Raw genomic sequence first — 18,074 nt, 5'->3', positions numbered from 1 at the left:
AATAAATAATAATTGTTTATTAATTAAATTGTGGTTTTTTTTTACTAGTATCTAATTAATAGAAACACACCTTCTATGTTACAATTACTTACCAGTGCTGTTTATTTACATCCAAAATTTAATGCTGAGAAGACTTAAAACAACAGCAATTAACAACAAACTCAGTAGCCTATACACACGTTTCTGACACAAGCAGCCAGCGTACACTACAAAGAATTGTCAATCTAAGGTCATTGTTCTTAGCCAATCAGAATAAGGTATTTGCTTAATTAGCATTAACTGCGGACCCAGTGTGGTGGTAAAAATAGACATTGGTTTTTAGTTCATACTTGGGCTGGGATACTTCAGAGAAATACTGCAGGCATGAAATTGAAAACAATGTTACACACTGTTATTGTTAGACTGCTAAATCTCACTGGTGGTAAAATATTGTGTTACATTTGTGTTTAATTATCTACAGGAGGTATGACCTTTTAAATGAACTTTGAGCAAACTTGCAATTTCATGTTATTTATAAGGTGACGAAGTTGGGGGTGGGCTTATTTACGAATGAGGGCCTAATTTCTTAAATGCTATCAAAACGGAGGGGGGCTTATTCAAAGACATGGGCTTATTTCCGGTCAAATACGGTAATTGTTTCATTAATCACCTTGTCTGCATGTTGTTGACTTTATTCCTGGGTGCATAATTATTTTTTTGTGGCCAACTACCTTGTTTATTCAACAAAGGCCATGTGATTTTCTCCATTGACTGATGATGATTATGAGAATATATTTTAAATATCCTTTGAGTGTTAATATTTTTATTAAATATTTTTAGGTACGTTCCCCATGGATGGGTAATGCTGGTGAGAACTGGACAGCATCAGAGTTAACTCCAAGTGAGAGTATAGCAACCTCTGATGAGGAAGAAATTAAAGTGAGTGCCTTTTTGTTTTTTACCAATGATTGTAAACATTTTTGGAACAGCCTTCACACAGTATCAATTCCACTCCACATTTTTAAGTGCTTTTCTCTCCCCCTGTCCCGTTACAATACATAATGGATATCACATTCGAGACTACTGTATTTTGTTAATTACTATTTTGTATCCATATAGATGTGGAAATTAATAAAATAAAGTACCTTCCCATTTCCTGTGTGAAATGTCTTGACCAAATCGGGTTTTATTTCTGGGTTTTTTTTTAATATAAATTTTATTTCACAGAGACACTGTTACAGCTCATGACTAAATCTTGGATAATATTAAAAACATTCACACAGATGTGTTCACACGCAACCACATACACTGAGTATTAAAATAAATTACCTATATTACAAAATAAATGTAATTATTTCTAAAACAATCCTCAATGTATCAACTTCTTTACCTTTGTTTAACATCCAATAACAAAGCATTATTTTTGTGCTGAGATGTTGATAAACATTTATTCATCCCAGCTTTGCATTGCCATACTTTTTACACACAGTCTCAGGTGAAGAAACACTTGGCAGCATCTGCCAAGAAGAAGAAGTTGAGTGAACTGCAGGCTACCGGGGCTCTGCACAATGACCAATTTGACTATGTTGAGCTGGCCGACAACACTAGCTCACTGTCCACTCCTTCCACAAGTCTCTGGGATTCCCCCTTCGCTCAGGACTCCCTCGGAGACACAGTCATTCACTTTGATAAGGTAAATAACAATTTATATGTGTATAGGGGTGGGACATAGCCCACTGGTATAGCCCTCGTCTAGGATTGATCCCCACTGGTGGCCCATTGGGCAATTTCTTGTTCCAGCCAGTGCACCATGACTGGTATATCAAAGGTCGTGGTATGTGTTATCCTGTCTGTGGGATAGTGCAGGATTGTTCCCCATTGGTGGGCCCATTGGGCAATTTCTCGTTCCAGCCAGTGCACCATGACTAATATATCAACGGTTGTGGTATGTGTTATCCTGTCTGGGATGGTGCATATGAAAGATTCCTTGCTACTAATGCGTTTGCTTGCTAAGACTATACATAAAACAATTACCACATTTTTGAAATCCGATAGCTGATGATTAATAAATCAATGTTCTCTAGTGGTGTCGTTAAACAAAACATAATCATAATCTAAATGGTGTTACTTATTCGTTATTAGTAACAAAATACACTACCAAGTAAACTTAAGGGATTTTTTAAAATAGTTTTTCAATTTGAAGGCATTAGAAAGAATGCAGGAGTATAAAAAGACACAGAAGGATGAAGAAAATGCAGAAGAAAGATCATATCAGGGTTTTCAGCAACGACTGAAAGAAGTTCGACAAGCAGCTATGTCTGAGCAAGCTGGGACCAACCTGGATCAGGGGAGCGAGAGTTCTGAAGTGACGGTATGTTAACTATGCATAAAAATGTCTCAGCAGTGCACTAACATCATACACGTGATGATGACTTAATGTGTCTCATGCAATAATTGTTGACTCATGGTTAGTGACTGCACTGCCTGAATAGCTTTTATTGCGAAAAAAAAATCAAAATTTGTCTCCTGAATTAAATTTTAATTAATATTAAGAACAATCAGTGAGCTCCGTGGTCTGTTGGATAAGCTGCTGGACAATCAAGCTGACAACAGTGGTTCAAATCTCGTCAAAGCTGGCTCACACTTTCTTTCATCCTTCTCATCTTTCACCCTCTACCTATCATTCTCATATTTTAATATTAAAAAAAAATTCCAATTTCTCCCACGATTTCAATGTTTCAACCCTTTCTGTCTGTTTCCTCCAACTCTGTCTTCTGAGCTGTCCACACCATCACCTACCTGTCTCAGCTTCCTCCACTGGTGTAGTCTCTGTGTATTTCCCTGCACTCACCTGACAATCTCATCCTCTACTGCTAATAAAGATGATCTGATCCACAGAACTAACATAGCCGGTAGTAGGGGTGTATAGTAGTTGGTTACAAGTGCGTTTTAACAATGCCAGAAGTAAATACTGAACACTCCCCGAAGTGGTCAGACTAAGCCCACAGCTAAAAGCTGATGGGAAATGGCCAGTGTGTAGCAAGTACCTGTCACAGTTGGAGAGACAAGGACTAGAAATGAAAACTGAAATGAGACGAATTTCAAAGAAGAGAAAGGAAAGGAAGTAGTGGGATAAAAAAAGTATATATAAATAGATAGATATATATATAATAAATTATATATATATATATATATATTAAGACAATCAAGCAACAAATTGAGATCCAAGCTTTTAGGGGCTCTTAACCAAGTAGAAAAATAACAGTTTGTCTTGTAGCCTGAGATAACATCATTTTCATTTTATTTTATTGTGATTTCTGTTCTTGTCTTCTATCTAGTTACGGTTCAATCGTGCTGTCCTGAGTATACACCCCAGCTACATGTATCTATGATGTCTGTCCAGGCCCCGTTCCACGAAGCAATCTCAGCACTAAAATCGCCTTATGTGCATAACTACCATATGCACTTACGGTGGTCTTAGACTCACTACGGTCACTTCGTGGAACGAGGGGAAGGATGTAGCCCAGTGGTACAGTACTCATGTGTGTGTGTGATTATTTTAGTACCCCCGGATTGACACGGCCCAGCTGGACCAGCAGATCAAGAGCATCATGACGGAGGTGATTCCCGTGATCAAGGAGCACATGGACGACGTCTGCTCGCCACAGCTCCTCGCCTACATCAAGCGGCTCGTTCTCTCGCTCACAAGACAGCACGACAACGGGCAGGAGTTCACACGGTTCTTCCACAGGCAGCTCGGATCCATTCTTCAAGACTCCATGGCCAAGTTCGAGGGAAGAAAGTATGTAAACTTTAAATAATAGTTTGTGTTATGACAATTATTTATTTAAAAGGTTTTTTTCTTTTTTGTTATGTATAGTTTTTTAGTTTTTTTTAATTATATCCATGTTTATGTTTGTTAGACACAAGCAAAACTAAGTGGAGAAAATGTGTTTCTGATTTTCATTATTATTAACATTTAACAAAGCCATATCTAATAATGGATTATGGCTAGAAGTTGAATTGTTACAATTTGTATCTACTGATCCAATATGACCACATGCTGTAATGAAATTCTGCTTTGTGATTCAGACTAAGTAGGATGTTTATCTCAGTGTTTTGTGTTATTCCAAGGGCTGTTCTAGAATGAGTCATATAGAGTTGAGGAGAGGCACTGTAATTGTTATAATAATCATGTGATCAATTCTGAATCGGTCATAAATTTTCAAGTAACAACAAAACTAAATAGAATTGTCTTTCTTTGAATTTCAGGATGCGAGAGTGTGGTGAGGAGATCCTGGTGGAGATGTCAGAAGTGCTGTTTAATGAGCTGGCCTTCCTAAGACTTATGCAAGATCTTCACCAGCCAGTTAATTTAGCTGACAAACTAATTGGAAAAACATGGTTTCAGGTACTTCAAAATCATTTAAATTCACTTTTATTCTTTTTTTGCATTTGTCGAAAAAACATTTCTTTGCATTGACCAATTTTTTTTTTTAACTTTGTAAAATCACACCAGATGTTGCTGTTTTTGTTTTCAGTCTGATCAACCTCTTCCCAATAGCAAGGAGATGGCGGCACTTGTTGGCGAGAACTCAGATGGTAAAGAGTCGTCTGTAGAACTGACAGATGAGGAGGGGGCGGAGACCAACCTGAGGATGAATTTCAATGAAGAGGAAGATCTTGGCAAGGTTAAGATAAACAGTCTTACAGTCTTCCACTGTTCTGTGGATATTTTTAGAAATGGACAAATGATGGGATGAAGGGGGCTCTATTGTATAACCCACCATTCACTAAATTAGATTTACAAGTTTGGTTTTCATCATTACTGCAAACAACATACAGTGGAGTCTGTCTAAACCGGATTCTGTGTAATTTGGATCTCTGCGTAAACCGGTCCATTTCTAAAGTCCCGCCCAGCTACCGTTTATCTCTTAGATATAAATCTCTGCCTAATCCGTACTCTGTCTACTCCGGACTCCGGATCAAAAATCAAGAACGAAAGAACCGTTCATGCATTAATTACCTTTGTCTACACCGGATTGGGATTTGTCTGAACGACGGGCTGCTTAATTAGTTGAACAATGATCGTCAATTGCCAAGTAATCAGGACGCCAAATACAAAATGTAATCGTACACGTGTGAAGTTTACTCTTATTGTGGTAGGTCGTTAGATCAATCAGATTAATATTAGTGTGTGTATTGATACCTAACTGATTACACACTTATGAATTCGGCAAGTTATACTTGTCAACCTAACGCATGTATAAATAGGTGCGAATCGCTCGTATATTTTGTGTTATCTTATTTCATTTATAATGGCAGAACGACCCCAAAAACGGCAACGTATCGAAATTTCGTTAGAAACTAAAGTCAAATTAATACAAGAATTTGATTCAAATCCGCAGTCAAAACATGGGATTAAATGTCACTGTCGATCATTCAAGAACCATAACTCTGGGTGAAACTGTCTAAACCGGTCCTTTATGTAAAACCGGACTATTTCGACGGTACGAAGTGAGTCCGGTTTAGACAGAGTCCACTGTACCTGGATATGGACTGATAAATGGCATCCATATGATAATTTTCAATTACTTGTTAATACGTTTTTATGCATGCTTATTTATGTCTTTTGATATATTATTATTCAGTTATTTTATCTTAACATTTTCTGATGTGTTTTTGATGTATTTTTTTTGTATTGTTTCAGTATTGTTGTTACCTGATAATGGGTTTGTTTTGTAGGAACGTGATGATGAACTAGCCAATGAGATGACTTATCAAGACACCGACAAAGATGATGAATCATACCAGAGTTCTGGCCTTAAAATTGAGCTGGCCCCAAGTGAAACAAAGCCATTCACCAGGTTGATACAATTGTACTGTAATAATGTGGTTCACAATTTCTTATAACACAACTAAACATGTGCTCAATGTGTTTCAATTCATACTTGCATCAACTGAAAATACCTAGTTGGTCAGTTTTCACATGAATTGTTGAAATGTCCACGAAAAAAAAATCAATCCCAAGTAAGAAAGATCATGGCAATCATGCTGCCTGTAAATATCCCTCAGTATAGTTACTTCACTTCAGACATGGCTAAATAAAAAAAATTAAAATAGGAAATTTTATTTTGAATCTAGAATCTTGGTTGAACCATTAACAAGAAATCTGGTCTATATCTGAAAAAAAATCTCCCAGTTTTTGTCTCGCTGTATGACATAAAAAGGCGAGATATAGAGGATACTCCCTGAGGGTTTTGTGATATCATAATTTGTCGACTCGTGCTGAAAAATTATGATATTACAAGACCCGAGGGGCAGTATTCTTTTTATCATCCATTATCATTCTTTTTATTTGCGACAATTGTAAACAATGTCAGTAATGTGGGTTGAATGTCACTATATTTGGCAGCAATAGACTCGCTAACTAGTAGAACGACAGTGGCGTGATGTCACTAATGATAGGTTTAGCACTGAAACATACACAGTGACGTAACAAAAAGAAGCAATATCTCCTTGGAGAATATTGCAGGAGATAATTATAATGCCAGCAATATCTCCTACAAAAGCCTTTAATGGATGATAAATAGGCATTACGTGTTTGATTGTGATGGCTTTAACTTCGCGTTAAAGTTTAATATTAAGTTGCATGGTTAGTTTCTCACAAACTATAAGGGTAGGCCAATGAAACTTAAACTTTATAGTTGCACAATTGTTTTGGCATTCATTGCAATCTGAAAATGTTTTGTGTTCTTGGATGAAAAGTTGAAAGTATCCTACTACACCTGTCAAAGTCCTGCAAAGTTTTGCAGATTTTTTTTGTCAAATGTCACTTTCATCCCTTCTAAATAGGGCAAAAGTTAATTAGGACATTTACATTCAGGACATTGTGTCCCAAGATATTTGTCCCCAGTTAACCTCCAGTCCACTTTTTCATTAGGCCATAATTGCTGTCTGCAGATCAAATGATAGTTTCTGACACACTGAATAGGCTATCATTTATATTGAAAATAGACCAAGTGTTTGAAAATATACTACTCAAAAGAATTTAAGGGTCGGACGATATTTTCGACATTATTTTCTGAATGTCAATTATATTAGCTAGACCATAATGTCACGCATGGTATTGTTCCATTTTGACGAAAGTGGGTCTAAGCAACCCATAAATGAATTAAAATCCACTGTCATTGACACTGTCGACTAGTTCTAATGGCGAAAACATGCTTACATTTGCACGTAAATAAGGCGAAAGCGAAAGGTCTGCTAAGTGCCCATAACTTGCTTTTTCACAAAGCGCTTCATTTGCACGCTTTGCATGTGTATTCCATGTTCCCAGTGCTGAATTTCCGTATAATTGGAGCTTGCGTTCGTGTACGGTGCACACTCCAAATTCGACAATGGTACGACAACAACTGACTATCGAAGATCGAGGAAGGGCTATTGCTTGGCTTCAGGATGGCAATACGCAAAGAAATGTTGCTCTGAGACTTGGTGTCAGTCAGAGTGTCGTTGGCCGACTGTGGCAACGGTACCAAGCAACGAATTCTGTTCGAAATCGTCCACGTTCGGGAAGACCCCGAAGCACTACAAATAGAGAGGACCGCTACATCACCAATATGGCTCTACGTCAACGCACAACCACTGCACGCCGATTACGTGACAATCTGCGGACTGCGACTGGAACTCGAGTGTCTGATCAAACCATACGCAATCGTCTGAGAGCCAATAATCTACGCTGCCGTCGCCAGGCTGTTCGACCACCACTCCTTCCACGTCACAGAACGGCCAGACGTCAATGGTGCACGCTTCATCTGCGGTGGCAACGTGTTCAGTGGGGTCGAGTGATGTTCACTGATAAGTCCAGCTTTAGTCTCCAGTTCAACGACGGTCGGGTTCGTGTCTACAGACGTCCTGGGGAGAGCTTCGCTGACGTTAACGTTAGACAACGTCACCGGTTCGGTGGTGGCAGCGTCATGGTGTGGGGCGGCATCTCTATCCACCACAGGACCCCCCTCTATGTGGTGGATGGCAATCTGAATGGAATCCGCTATCTGAATGAGATTATCCGGCCGTTGGTTCTCCCAGGCCTTCAGCAGATTGGCGGCGGGGCAGTTCTGCAGGATGACAATGCCAGACCCTACCGCGCCAGGGTGGTAACGGACTTTCTCAGACAACAAGGTATCGCCAGGATGGATTGGCCAGCATATTCGCCTGACTTGATCCCAATAGAGCACGCCTGGGACGAATTAGGCAGGAGAGTTCGGGATAACCATGCCCCTCCGGCCAACCTTCATGATCTGGGTCAACTTCTTATGGCAGAGTGGCAGGCCATTCCCCAAGAGTTCTTCAGACATCTGATCAACAGCATGAGGCAACGATGTGTCGAGTGTATTCGCGCCAGGGGTGGATTCACACACTATTAAACGAATGTTCTAATGTGTAAAATCCATGTTTGACAACCTTCAACTTTGACAGCATGTCATGTGACTTTCTTGTATACAGTGACGTTTATTTGTGTTTTTTTGTAAATATGGAACAATAAATTAAATTTTTGGTGTAGTTTACATCATCAATCTAATACACTCTGAAACTTATTTGGTTATAAATTTTTGATCCTTAAATTCTTTTGAGTAGTATAGTTGTTTTTATACCATGTCTTTAAAATATTTAAGTGGAATTTGACGAGCAGGTATTTTAAAAATGCATATTTTGGCTGGAAATTTTGTTGACAAAATATAAGCTCACATAATGTCTGATTGCAATACACATGCTTTGTTATGATTAATGAATGGTGTCCATTAAACCAAAATTACTTGTCACAGAAGTAGAGTGTTCTTTTTTTTGTTTTTCACCATTTCTTTAAAATGAGATTTGTGAGAAATTATATGTAAAATACAAACTAAGTGATTATAACATGTTAAAAGTATTTAAATTACATTGTGGTTATTTTATTCTGAGCTTCATTTTGAGATTCCTAGTTAACAATTCTTATTGGGTTTTTTAACTGATTCTTAGAATTGGCAGTGATGAAGATGACGACGAAATTGATGAGTCCCAGAGCATGGAGGATCCCTCAGAAACGGCTGTGTCCCGTGATGCCAAACTGGAGCACACGGCAGCACCACAGGAAACTGTGGAAGCTGATAGTAAATCACAGCCGGCAGCACCGGCCCAAGATACCACCCAGGACGATGGTTTTCAGGAAGTCAACCAGGTTTCGTCGTCACCGAGCTGTGATGCCGACGGCACAGTAACAGAAGTGAGTTCTTCCACTGGAGGAGCACAGCCAGGTACAGAGACGGATAACGTCACAGAATCAGAAACACGTCCAGCCACCGATGCCTCACATCAGATGGAAAATCATTTACCTTCTCAGGTACCAGTAGCTAATTGAAAGTTGGGTATTTGATAGCTGTTTTGTCTCGATTGCAATGAATAAAGCGTGTCAATAGAATAGTAATTTCCAGTTTCTCTGATTGTCTTTAACACTTAAATTCTTAAATAGATTTCTTTTGTATTTGGTTTAGGTGGTTATCAGTGTAGAAGTGCAATATGACCCCAATGAAAGTGAAATTCATTTACAACTTGTTTACCATTTGGATATGTCTTTCTAATTTCTTTTAGCTCTTGATTCCTTTAATGGTTAACTTTCATGCCTGCCCCATGAGTTGAGATCATATGGGACCTTAAAATTTTAAAAATTGTTTGCAACTCGAACATTTTAATGAATGGCTTTCATATTTGGTATGTTGGTTCACCACATGAGTTTTTCAGCAGCACACCTTCAGTACTATAAATGAATTCAAGAGGAGGTCTAGAATAATATGAAATATATTCTTTTTTCAGGTGAATGGAGAGATTGAAGGAGAAATTGGTGTAGATGACTTACCTGCATCATTAAATATTGATGGCCCTGTAAGTTTAAATATGAGCTTCATTACAGCTGTTAAATAATTGCATGGGTCTATGTAATACTTATTCTTGGAAACTAAGTGCCAGGTCAGCTAAACTTCTACCATTAGAGATGAACATTTTACAAATTTAGGCATCTGAAAATAATTTCTACCCTTGATCTTTATTGAAAAGCTCACAGTAATCCACTTCTTTTCAAGACCATGTTCTGGATTTTGTGTCCGAGGATATTTCCAACTCTGATACACACACTTATCATAATTAAAAGAATATCACTAATGACTTATGAATTTTTGTTGTTGTTTTGATGGACTATACAGAGTTCATTAAGCACATCAAAAGAAGAATTATTTCAGGTGCTCCTTGTACACTATTTGCTAAAGACGTCTAATGGCCAATCATAAGATAAAAAAAATCAGTGTGCTCTAGTGGCGTCATTAAATAAAACAAACTTTACTATTTGCTAAAATGTGATGGAATAATTTGGTAAATTTATTTAAGCTACATTAAGTATTGTTTGCTTGCCACTCAAATTCATGGCATTGAAATTTCCTGCATTTTGATCTCATGTTTCAGCCTGGTTTAGCTAAAAAGTTAGATGAAGAAGAAAAGGAAGTGACAGGACCGGAAGCGATTCTGTTGGAAATGAACACTGGTGATGAGCAGGCTGGAGACGGGAATGCCATTAAAGATCCAGGTATTTGATGAACGCCTGAGAATTATATTTATGGCATATTGTGTAGGTACATGAGTATGTATGTACTAATTGTATGTGTGTTCATGTGTGTCTGTTTGTGTGTGTGTGTGTGTGTGTGTGTGTGTGTGTGTGTTCACATGTGTGCATAGCTGCACTACTCAAAATAATTTAGGGAATCTATACTAATCAGGGCTCGCGCTGTCAGTAGCCAAATTAGCCATTGGCTAATTTTTAGAAAACATGACTAATAAAATTTGCAACTGGCTAAAATTTTGGCTAAGCCATTTTCTATCTTCTGATGTGAACAAACGGTTACATAATCTATCGACACCTCAAACATAATAATAATACCAAATATTCATTTGGTGTAATGGCGATCTCGCGACTGCTAATGAGAAACGGTGTCATCCAGAATAAAGCATAAGCCTAATGCCGAAAGACATGTAGGCCATCTCACGGGCTGAGTTCAGCCAGACCGAGCGAAAACTAAATGTTTGCTAGACTGGTTTGTGCGCTTCACATTAAACCAAATGGACATGATGGACACCAATCAAATAGTTTGCGAACATTAGGAAGAACGTTCGTTGGCTGAACTGAGAACAGCTCTCGATGCGAATATATGTCACGCTTCAGTCAGCTGACACCCACATGTCAAGAGACAGCGTTGCGGATTAAGCAATATGATTACACAGAAGTAAATCTTGATGTAAATTTGTAGAAAAACAATAGTTGTTTGCATCAATGAATACCTAATTACAGTTTCCTTTGTCTGTTAATTTCGTACTCATGGTCGAGAGCACGCATGCAGATCGCGATCGCAGGAAATGAACATGCAGTATTTATACAATTTGCAGTTAAATGTACACTGAATAAAATTTGTTTACAATAATCATAAGACTGTGAGGTGACAGTTAATAAGTTAGCTGGACTTTAAAAAGACCGTAAATTTTATTTTATTAACGTTTTTTGGGTGGATTTTTTTAATAAATGGAATATACTGTGGAGTCGGCATTCTTAGCCTAGGTATTTTAAAGCAGAAAAAAAAATAAGCAATTCAAACTAACATAAAAATTGCTATTTAAAGAAATAATGAGCTCTATATTAAAAAAAAAAAAAGAGCTATCAAATTTTTATTTGAGAAAAAGGAAGAAAGAAAAAACAACAACACCTTCCATAAACATCCACTTATTCCCATTTTTCTGTATGTTTGTTAATTTAATGTCATAGGCTTTAGAAGTAGGGGTGGGTGTACGGGGTACTGGCTTCCAACTGTGAAGATAATGCGAGTTAGCCCCACTAGCCCTGGTTCCACTAGCCCCAGATTGTCAGTCATATTGGCTGTTACTGCCACCGGTTGTCATCCCCATTATAAACAAACTAAATCAAATAAGTAATTACAAAAATGAATATAGTTAAATAAATGTTTTATTCGATAGTGTTTATGGTAATAGCACTGTAATAGCACTTTAATAATACATTTAAAACATGACATTTCAAAACCATACAAACAATGCAACATACGTCATTGCACTGACACATTTAGCAACTGATTGTTCAACACTTCCTATCCATCAGATGACCAATGGCACTGGGGTAGGAGTCTAGGGTCCGTTCTGTTGTAATGTAGGCAAGCCCGAGTTTGTCAATACGAGTATCAATGTCAATATACTTTCGTCTTCTTTTGGGTGCTTTCTGTCCAGATTCGAGTTGGAGCATGGATACAGCAGTTGAAGCTTCTTCATGAGCAAACAATTCAGTATATATTTGGATGCGATTTCCCGGCTTTCTTTTCCTTCATGTACTCCACATTTTCAATTGAGGCATTAAAAGGGTATCTCATCTATTGTGTCTACCTAATCAGTAAAACAAGACATGTTTATTTATTAATAGTTTATATGTACAGGGGAGTAGTCTAAAGAAATGGAACATCCATGGCAGCCATTAATTGGTCATTTTTCAGGGCTAGTGAAATTAGGGATAGTGGGATGATTCCGATAATGCATCCCCCTCCCTCCCCTCTTCCCCCCCCCCCCCCCCCCCCCCCCCCCCCCCCCCCACACACACTGAAAAATCAAAGTAATATGAACTGTCCCTACCCCCATTGCTGTCTTTGATTTTGATCAGGTAATATGGTTTTTGTTATTCAGATTTATTCCAGTTTGTACAAAATTAGCTGAAAAAGATGCATTTTTATATCCATATATAAATACTCAATAGTAATGCCTAAAACAATTTTGGCTAAAACATTTTCAATATGGCTAATAAAAATACCATTTGGCTAATATTTTGGCTACAGGTATTTTTGATCCAGGGTGAGCCCTGCTAATTGTAATAAAATATATATATAAAAGTATATTACCAGTTACATTTGACAACACTGTTTTCATTCAGTTATTTTAGAAACGTCTTCCCTTTATTATTAATATTATTATTGGCATAGTGTTGAATGTAAAACTTGAATAACCTTTCCTTTTATTTTTCAGATTCTTTTGCATGAAGTATATTGCTGGCTACCTTACAGACTGTTTGACTGTTCCTCTTGATTTCACAAATTTACTATTTAAACAGTTATTAGACAGTTGGTTATGTACGACACGTTTCATTGTTGTATTTAGTTTACCAAGTATATATTCAGGTGTAACAAACCACCTTGTGTTTATAGGTCAAAAGTTCGATGACAGTGTTTCTGAAAGTGTTTGTTACCAAGAATGTATTAAGATTACAGATACCAAAAATGATTTCAAGTTTTGTGTATTATTACATATTGCTAATAACTTCATTAATGATCATTACTGAAGCATTCCACTTTAAATTGGGATTAAGAAATGCTAATATGTCGTATTTTAGCTAATGTTATTAGAAAATCTAATTATGTGGTGTTCTGGAAAATGTGCATTCTTAGCTACACATTATAGTTATGTAATCTCAGTGACTTCATAAACAACTGAACCATCACATGCATATTTCTACTGAGATGAAGAATTTATCATTTAGATTTTGAAAGACAAATTACACAAATAATTTCACTACACCACCATTTACAGAGAAGTACCGAAGTTTATTATTCACAATTTTAATCAAATGAACTATACTATTTTCAAAGGCAATATCATATTATTGGTATTTATTATGAGTGGGTGTTAATTGTTGTTTTAAAACAAAACTGTCCAATGTAGTACCATGACACACTGTTTTGTGACTAGAATTTACAGTACTTTAATATTTGCTAAATTAAATGTAAAAGTATTTTTGAGCTATTGCTTCCCATGAAACAATACTGCTGCATCGAGGTGTGCTATTGATAACACGTTCAATAGTTTTTACATGTTTGCTGCTGCGGGTTTACTGTTGTTGAAAGTGTTTGAAATCTTTTACACTTGTGTATATTATGAATATGGAGGCAGTGAAGTTGTTCTTTTTTGGAATGCAGTTACCCGTGTATATTTAGTGTATGTAAATATTGTATATCGTACAGAATTTCAGTGATACAAGACATACTTTAGGTTAGTGGTATATAAATATTTTCCATAGCTCCCTTTCAGTGACCTGATTTTAAAATAAATATATATATATATACACATAAATCAAGCTTACTTTTCTCGTCTTGGATAAATGCCAATATCACTGGCCAACAGTGATGCAGGCTGTCAAACTATACATTTTAGCAAAAAAAAATTAAGCTTATCACATAGCTAAAAACAATTGATTTCTAAATGCTTACTAGCATTCTTTTAGTTATGTTATGTTTTGCATGTTGTGAAGTAACACAAGCCTCATATCCTTTCCTGTGAATGCTATTTATAATGTATCACAACTATTTTGCAATTGACTGGTCACATTCCTGTGACATAATGCTGTAAGTTGTAATGTAGATAAAGCTTATTGTATGTCTTATATAGAGTTCAGTATTAGATTTTGCTTTGGTGTTTAAACTTTAACTACTAGTTTTTTTAGGCACAGAAATAATGCTATTGTGAAGTTAATATTTATTAATGACATTTTGTGTTAACATGAAACAAGTGTGAGTTATCGAGTTGTGGTAGATTGGTGATGATCCTGAATTGTATTGGTTTTATAAAATGCAATCAATAGTTCATTTAATTTAATGGTTTATAATAAACTCATGAGTGTCTAAATTATATATATTTATAGAAGAAGTACAAGAATTGCAGGGCCCTTGAGTGTATTTCAAAGGAACGGGGTCACTGTTAGTGTCATGGCTTGGGAAATTGATATTTGAGGGCCTAATGGTTCCAATACTGTTGGTGTGTGTGTGTGTGTGTGGAGGGAGGGTGGAGCTCCGGTGGCATACAGCCTGAGAACAATTTAAATTTCTGGTGTTCAAATACGGCATTTTCAACCTCTTGAGCATCTTGCAAAAAATACCGGCGTCGTGGCAGGCCATCGGTCTACAGGCTGGTAGGTACTGGGTTCGGATCCCAGTCGAGCCATGGGATTTTTAATCCAGATACCGACTCCAAACCCTGAGTGAGTGCTCCGCAAGGCTCAGTGGGTAGGTGTAAACCACTTGCACCGACCAGTGATCCATAACTGGTTCAACAAAGGCCATGGTTTGTGCTATCCTGCCTGTGGGAAGTGCAAATAAAAGATCCCTTGCTGCCTGTCATAAAAAGAGTAGCCTATGTGATGACAGTGGGTTTCCTCTAAAAACAGTGTCAGAATGACCATATGTTTGACGTCCAATAGCCGATGATAAGATAAAAAAAATCAATGTGTTCTAGCGGCGTCATTAAATAAAACAAACTTTACTTTTACTTTACTTGCAAAAAATTGAACATCCTCCTTCCAGCCTTCTGAACACTATAAGAAGTATAACAGGGAATTTGACATTTTTTTTCTCACATTTTTAAAGTTTAAACAGTTTATATTATTAACCAGTAATGGTGAACTAGCAAAAACAAGCATCTAAAATAATATATACAATATATAAAAATTATATTTTACTTAGTTTAGGACAAGTAAAATGACTTTAAACATGTGAGGAGTGTGCGAAGCTCCTAGCTGGTATTGTGTACCATTGAGCACTGTCTCCATATTTTCAGACGTACTTAAGTCGACGTACAATACTTTACTACATACTTTAAGTAAGTAGATAAGAGTCTCATGTTGACTTGGTTAAAGAGAAGGTATATTATTCAGCATCGATCTCAAACATGGTTGATCATAACGGATGTCAACACATTTTCTTGCACGAAAACAGGGTTTTACGTTTGTAGCATTCACTTTCTATTCTAGCAGAACGTGGGCTGGGGATTTGTACATACCACCAGATTATTTTATACAGAAGTTTGTTAAGGAAATGACCCACTCTCCTTTGATGTCCTAATACAAACAGTCCCACTAAAGTCTCCAGCCATAACCATCTATTTAAAGTTCAGGTGTGCCTCTCTGACTTCACCAGGAATTGTACCAATGACATAAGGGGATACTCCATTGCTGGCTTTTTTTATAACAGCAATTGCTGATTAATTAATGTTAACTGAATTTAGTTAAAATAAAATTTCAGCTACTGTTCTTATGTGTGGAATAATGATGTTATAGAATTTAACATTACAGTGAAATCGCTTGCCTCTCCTAAATGCAGGATATGTTGCAGCAAATGATGTATATATTTCTGGTTCTTTTATTAAAACATCCACATTTTTCCTGTCTACTGTTTCTACAACATGAAATGTATTTTTATTTAGTATTTTGTCATTTGCTCGTTACTTAAAAATGTGTATGTATGTGTGCGTGTGTGGTGTTGTAACATATATTTTTAGTGCATTTCAACATCATCTTACTTTTGGTTTCTTTAACTCATTGACAGAACATTATGTAATGCGCCTTGTGGTCCACTGACAATGACCAAATCTTTGTATTGAAAATTGTTTGGTATGGAAAATAATTTCAAGTTCTGTGATATGAAAAGGAAACATTATTTTGTAATACATGTATTTATAAACTATATTATGTATTAAAGTTTCACCATTTTGTCCCAGTGTAACTGCTGTATTGGCAGATTTAAATCAGTTAAAAAATGTTTGTCATCGCATGGTGTATGGTGACATGAAAGTGTTGTGATGTTATTACTTGCATGTTATATTCACACAACTTAAGGCCTTGGGACTATTCGTGTTTTGTGCACAACGGGTAATTACACTCAGCGCCTTGGCATCAGTTCTTTCTTACATCGAGTTGTTTGATATTTACTATACCACACAGACTGTGAGCTTCATTTTGAGATTGATATTTTCAAACTAAAAGTGAAATTTAATAATACACGCACTGTTACCAACCAGAAGAAAAGCTCCCAGTCCCATGCATATGTCTTCTGTGACATAAGGTAAGGACTGTTCCACAATTAATGTCATGGGGTGGGGGAGGGTCTGATTGAACAACATCTGTATAACTATCACTCCAAAAATATAATAATTTTAAAACCCTGTATGCATAGGAAAAAAATTAAGCAGTTCTACCAGGCATAAAATAATAACTGTAGCCCCTCCCCTCCCACCAGTGTGAACAGTTTTAGAATGGCTCTTGTTACCATGGAGATAGTATTGCACGAATCATATTTATTTGTCTTTGGTGTCATTAAATGTTGGAACCAGATGTTTTTAAATGCTGTAGGTATGAGAAATTTTATGAGACTAAAAACAAAGTGACATATTCAAAATAACTAATAAGCAGTTGGTTGGTTAATTTGACTGGGGATATTTTTTTATCTATGCTGTAGGCTAATGTATAGTTTTTAAAGCTATAATCTTAAATATATTTTTATTATTTAGAATAGAGATCATCCGTTTTTGTTTTTCTCCCATGAATTCCTATAACCATTTTTACATTTATTTGTTTGCTCTTCCTACTGGTTAACAACTGAGCAATTTTGTGATTGATCTCTGGATTTTTGCTTACAAATCAGATGTACAGTTACAGTTAAATGTAAATGTCAGCAGAATTCTTTAAAAACACTAAATTTTTGTATTCTCTATATTCTTTGTTTTCCTAATGTTTGCAGTGTTTCACATTTATGTTAATATGTGAATGCATTTTGGGGGGGGGGGGGGGGGTCTACTTTCATTGCATTTTGTCAAGTTTATAATTGCTATAAAATTGTTTTTATAATATAAGGCTATAGGTTGGAAGTAAACATGATTTTGTAACTATAAAAAGTTGAGGTATTTGTTTTTGGTTATTTGCTTTCATGCCTTTTAAAATGAACTTTACTGTTTTTAACAAGTGAATTAGGGTTCACATGGGAATCTGGGTGCTAATATCTTTGAAAGTAGGATACTGTTTGTGAAAAATTAGGCGGCTGTAAATAACGAATGCAATGAGTTTTGTAATTGTAATCTTGAAAAATAAGCATGATGCCAACAGTAGTAGATGAAAATTAATGAACACTGTAGGTGCTGTATTTATGGCTGTTTTGGAAAATAATACATGTAAATATTTTGAATATTGCATAGGGTATAATGTT

At 36.5% G+C, this 18,074-nt stretch overlaps 1 protein-coding gene across 4 annotated transcripts in view; it reads left to right on the top strand.

Moving 5' to 3' along the window:
* LOC121375531 (pericentriolar material 1 protein-like) overlaps positions 1-15,099 on the top strand; it is a 54,581-nt gene extending 39,482 nt beyond the window's left edge. For all 4 annotated transcript variants that reach the window (XM_041503031.1, XM_041503032.1, XM_041503029.1 and 1 more), the window contains exons 30-40: positions 820-918; positions 1,469-1,672; positions 2,183-2,350; positions 3,543-3,781; positions 4,252-4,390; positions 4,521-4,670; positions 5,725-5,846; positions 8,998-9,358; positions 9,829-9,897; positions 10,471-10,591; positions 13,075-15,099. In XM_041503031.1, coding sequence (XP_041358965.1) covers positions 820-918; positions 1,469-1,672; positions 2,183-2,350; positions 3,543-3,781; positions 4,252-4,390; positions 4,521-4,670; positions 5,725-5,846; positions 8,998-9,358; positions 9,829-9,897; positions 10,471-10,591; positions 13,075-13,088 — 1,686 coding nt within the window. In that variant the 3' untranslated portion in view covers positions 13,089-15,099. The remainder of the gene's footprint in view (positions 1-819; positions 919-1,468; positions 1,673-2,182; positions 2,351-3,542; positions 3,782-4,251; positions 4,391-4,520; positions 4,671-5,724; positions 5,847-8,997; positions 9,359-9,828; positions 9,898-10,470; positions 10,592-13,074) is intronic.
* The last annotated feature ends 2,975 nt before the right edge of the window (positions 15,100-18,074 follow it).

This window comes from Gigantopelta aegis, chromosome 6 (assembly GCF_016097555.1).
Source record: "Gigantopelta aegis isolate Gae_Host chromosome 6, Gae_host_genome, whole genome shotgun sequence".
Classification (NCBI taxonomy): Eukaryota; Metazoa; Mollusca; class Gastropoda; order Neomphalida; family Peltospiridae; genus Gigantopelta; species Gigantopelta aegis.
The sequence above is the reverse complement of the archived record's forward strand: the minus strand, read 5'-3'. Positions and strand labels throughout refer to the sequence as shown.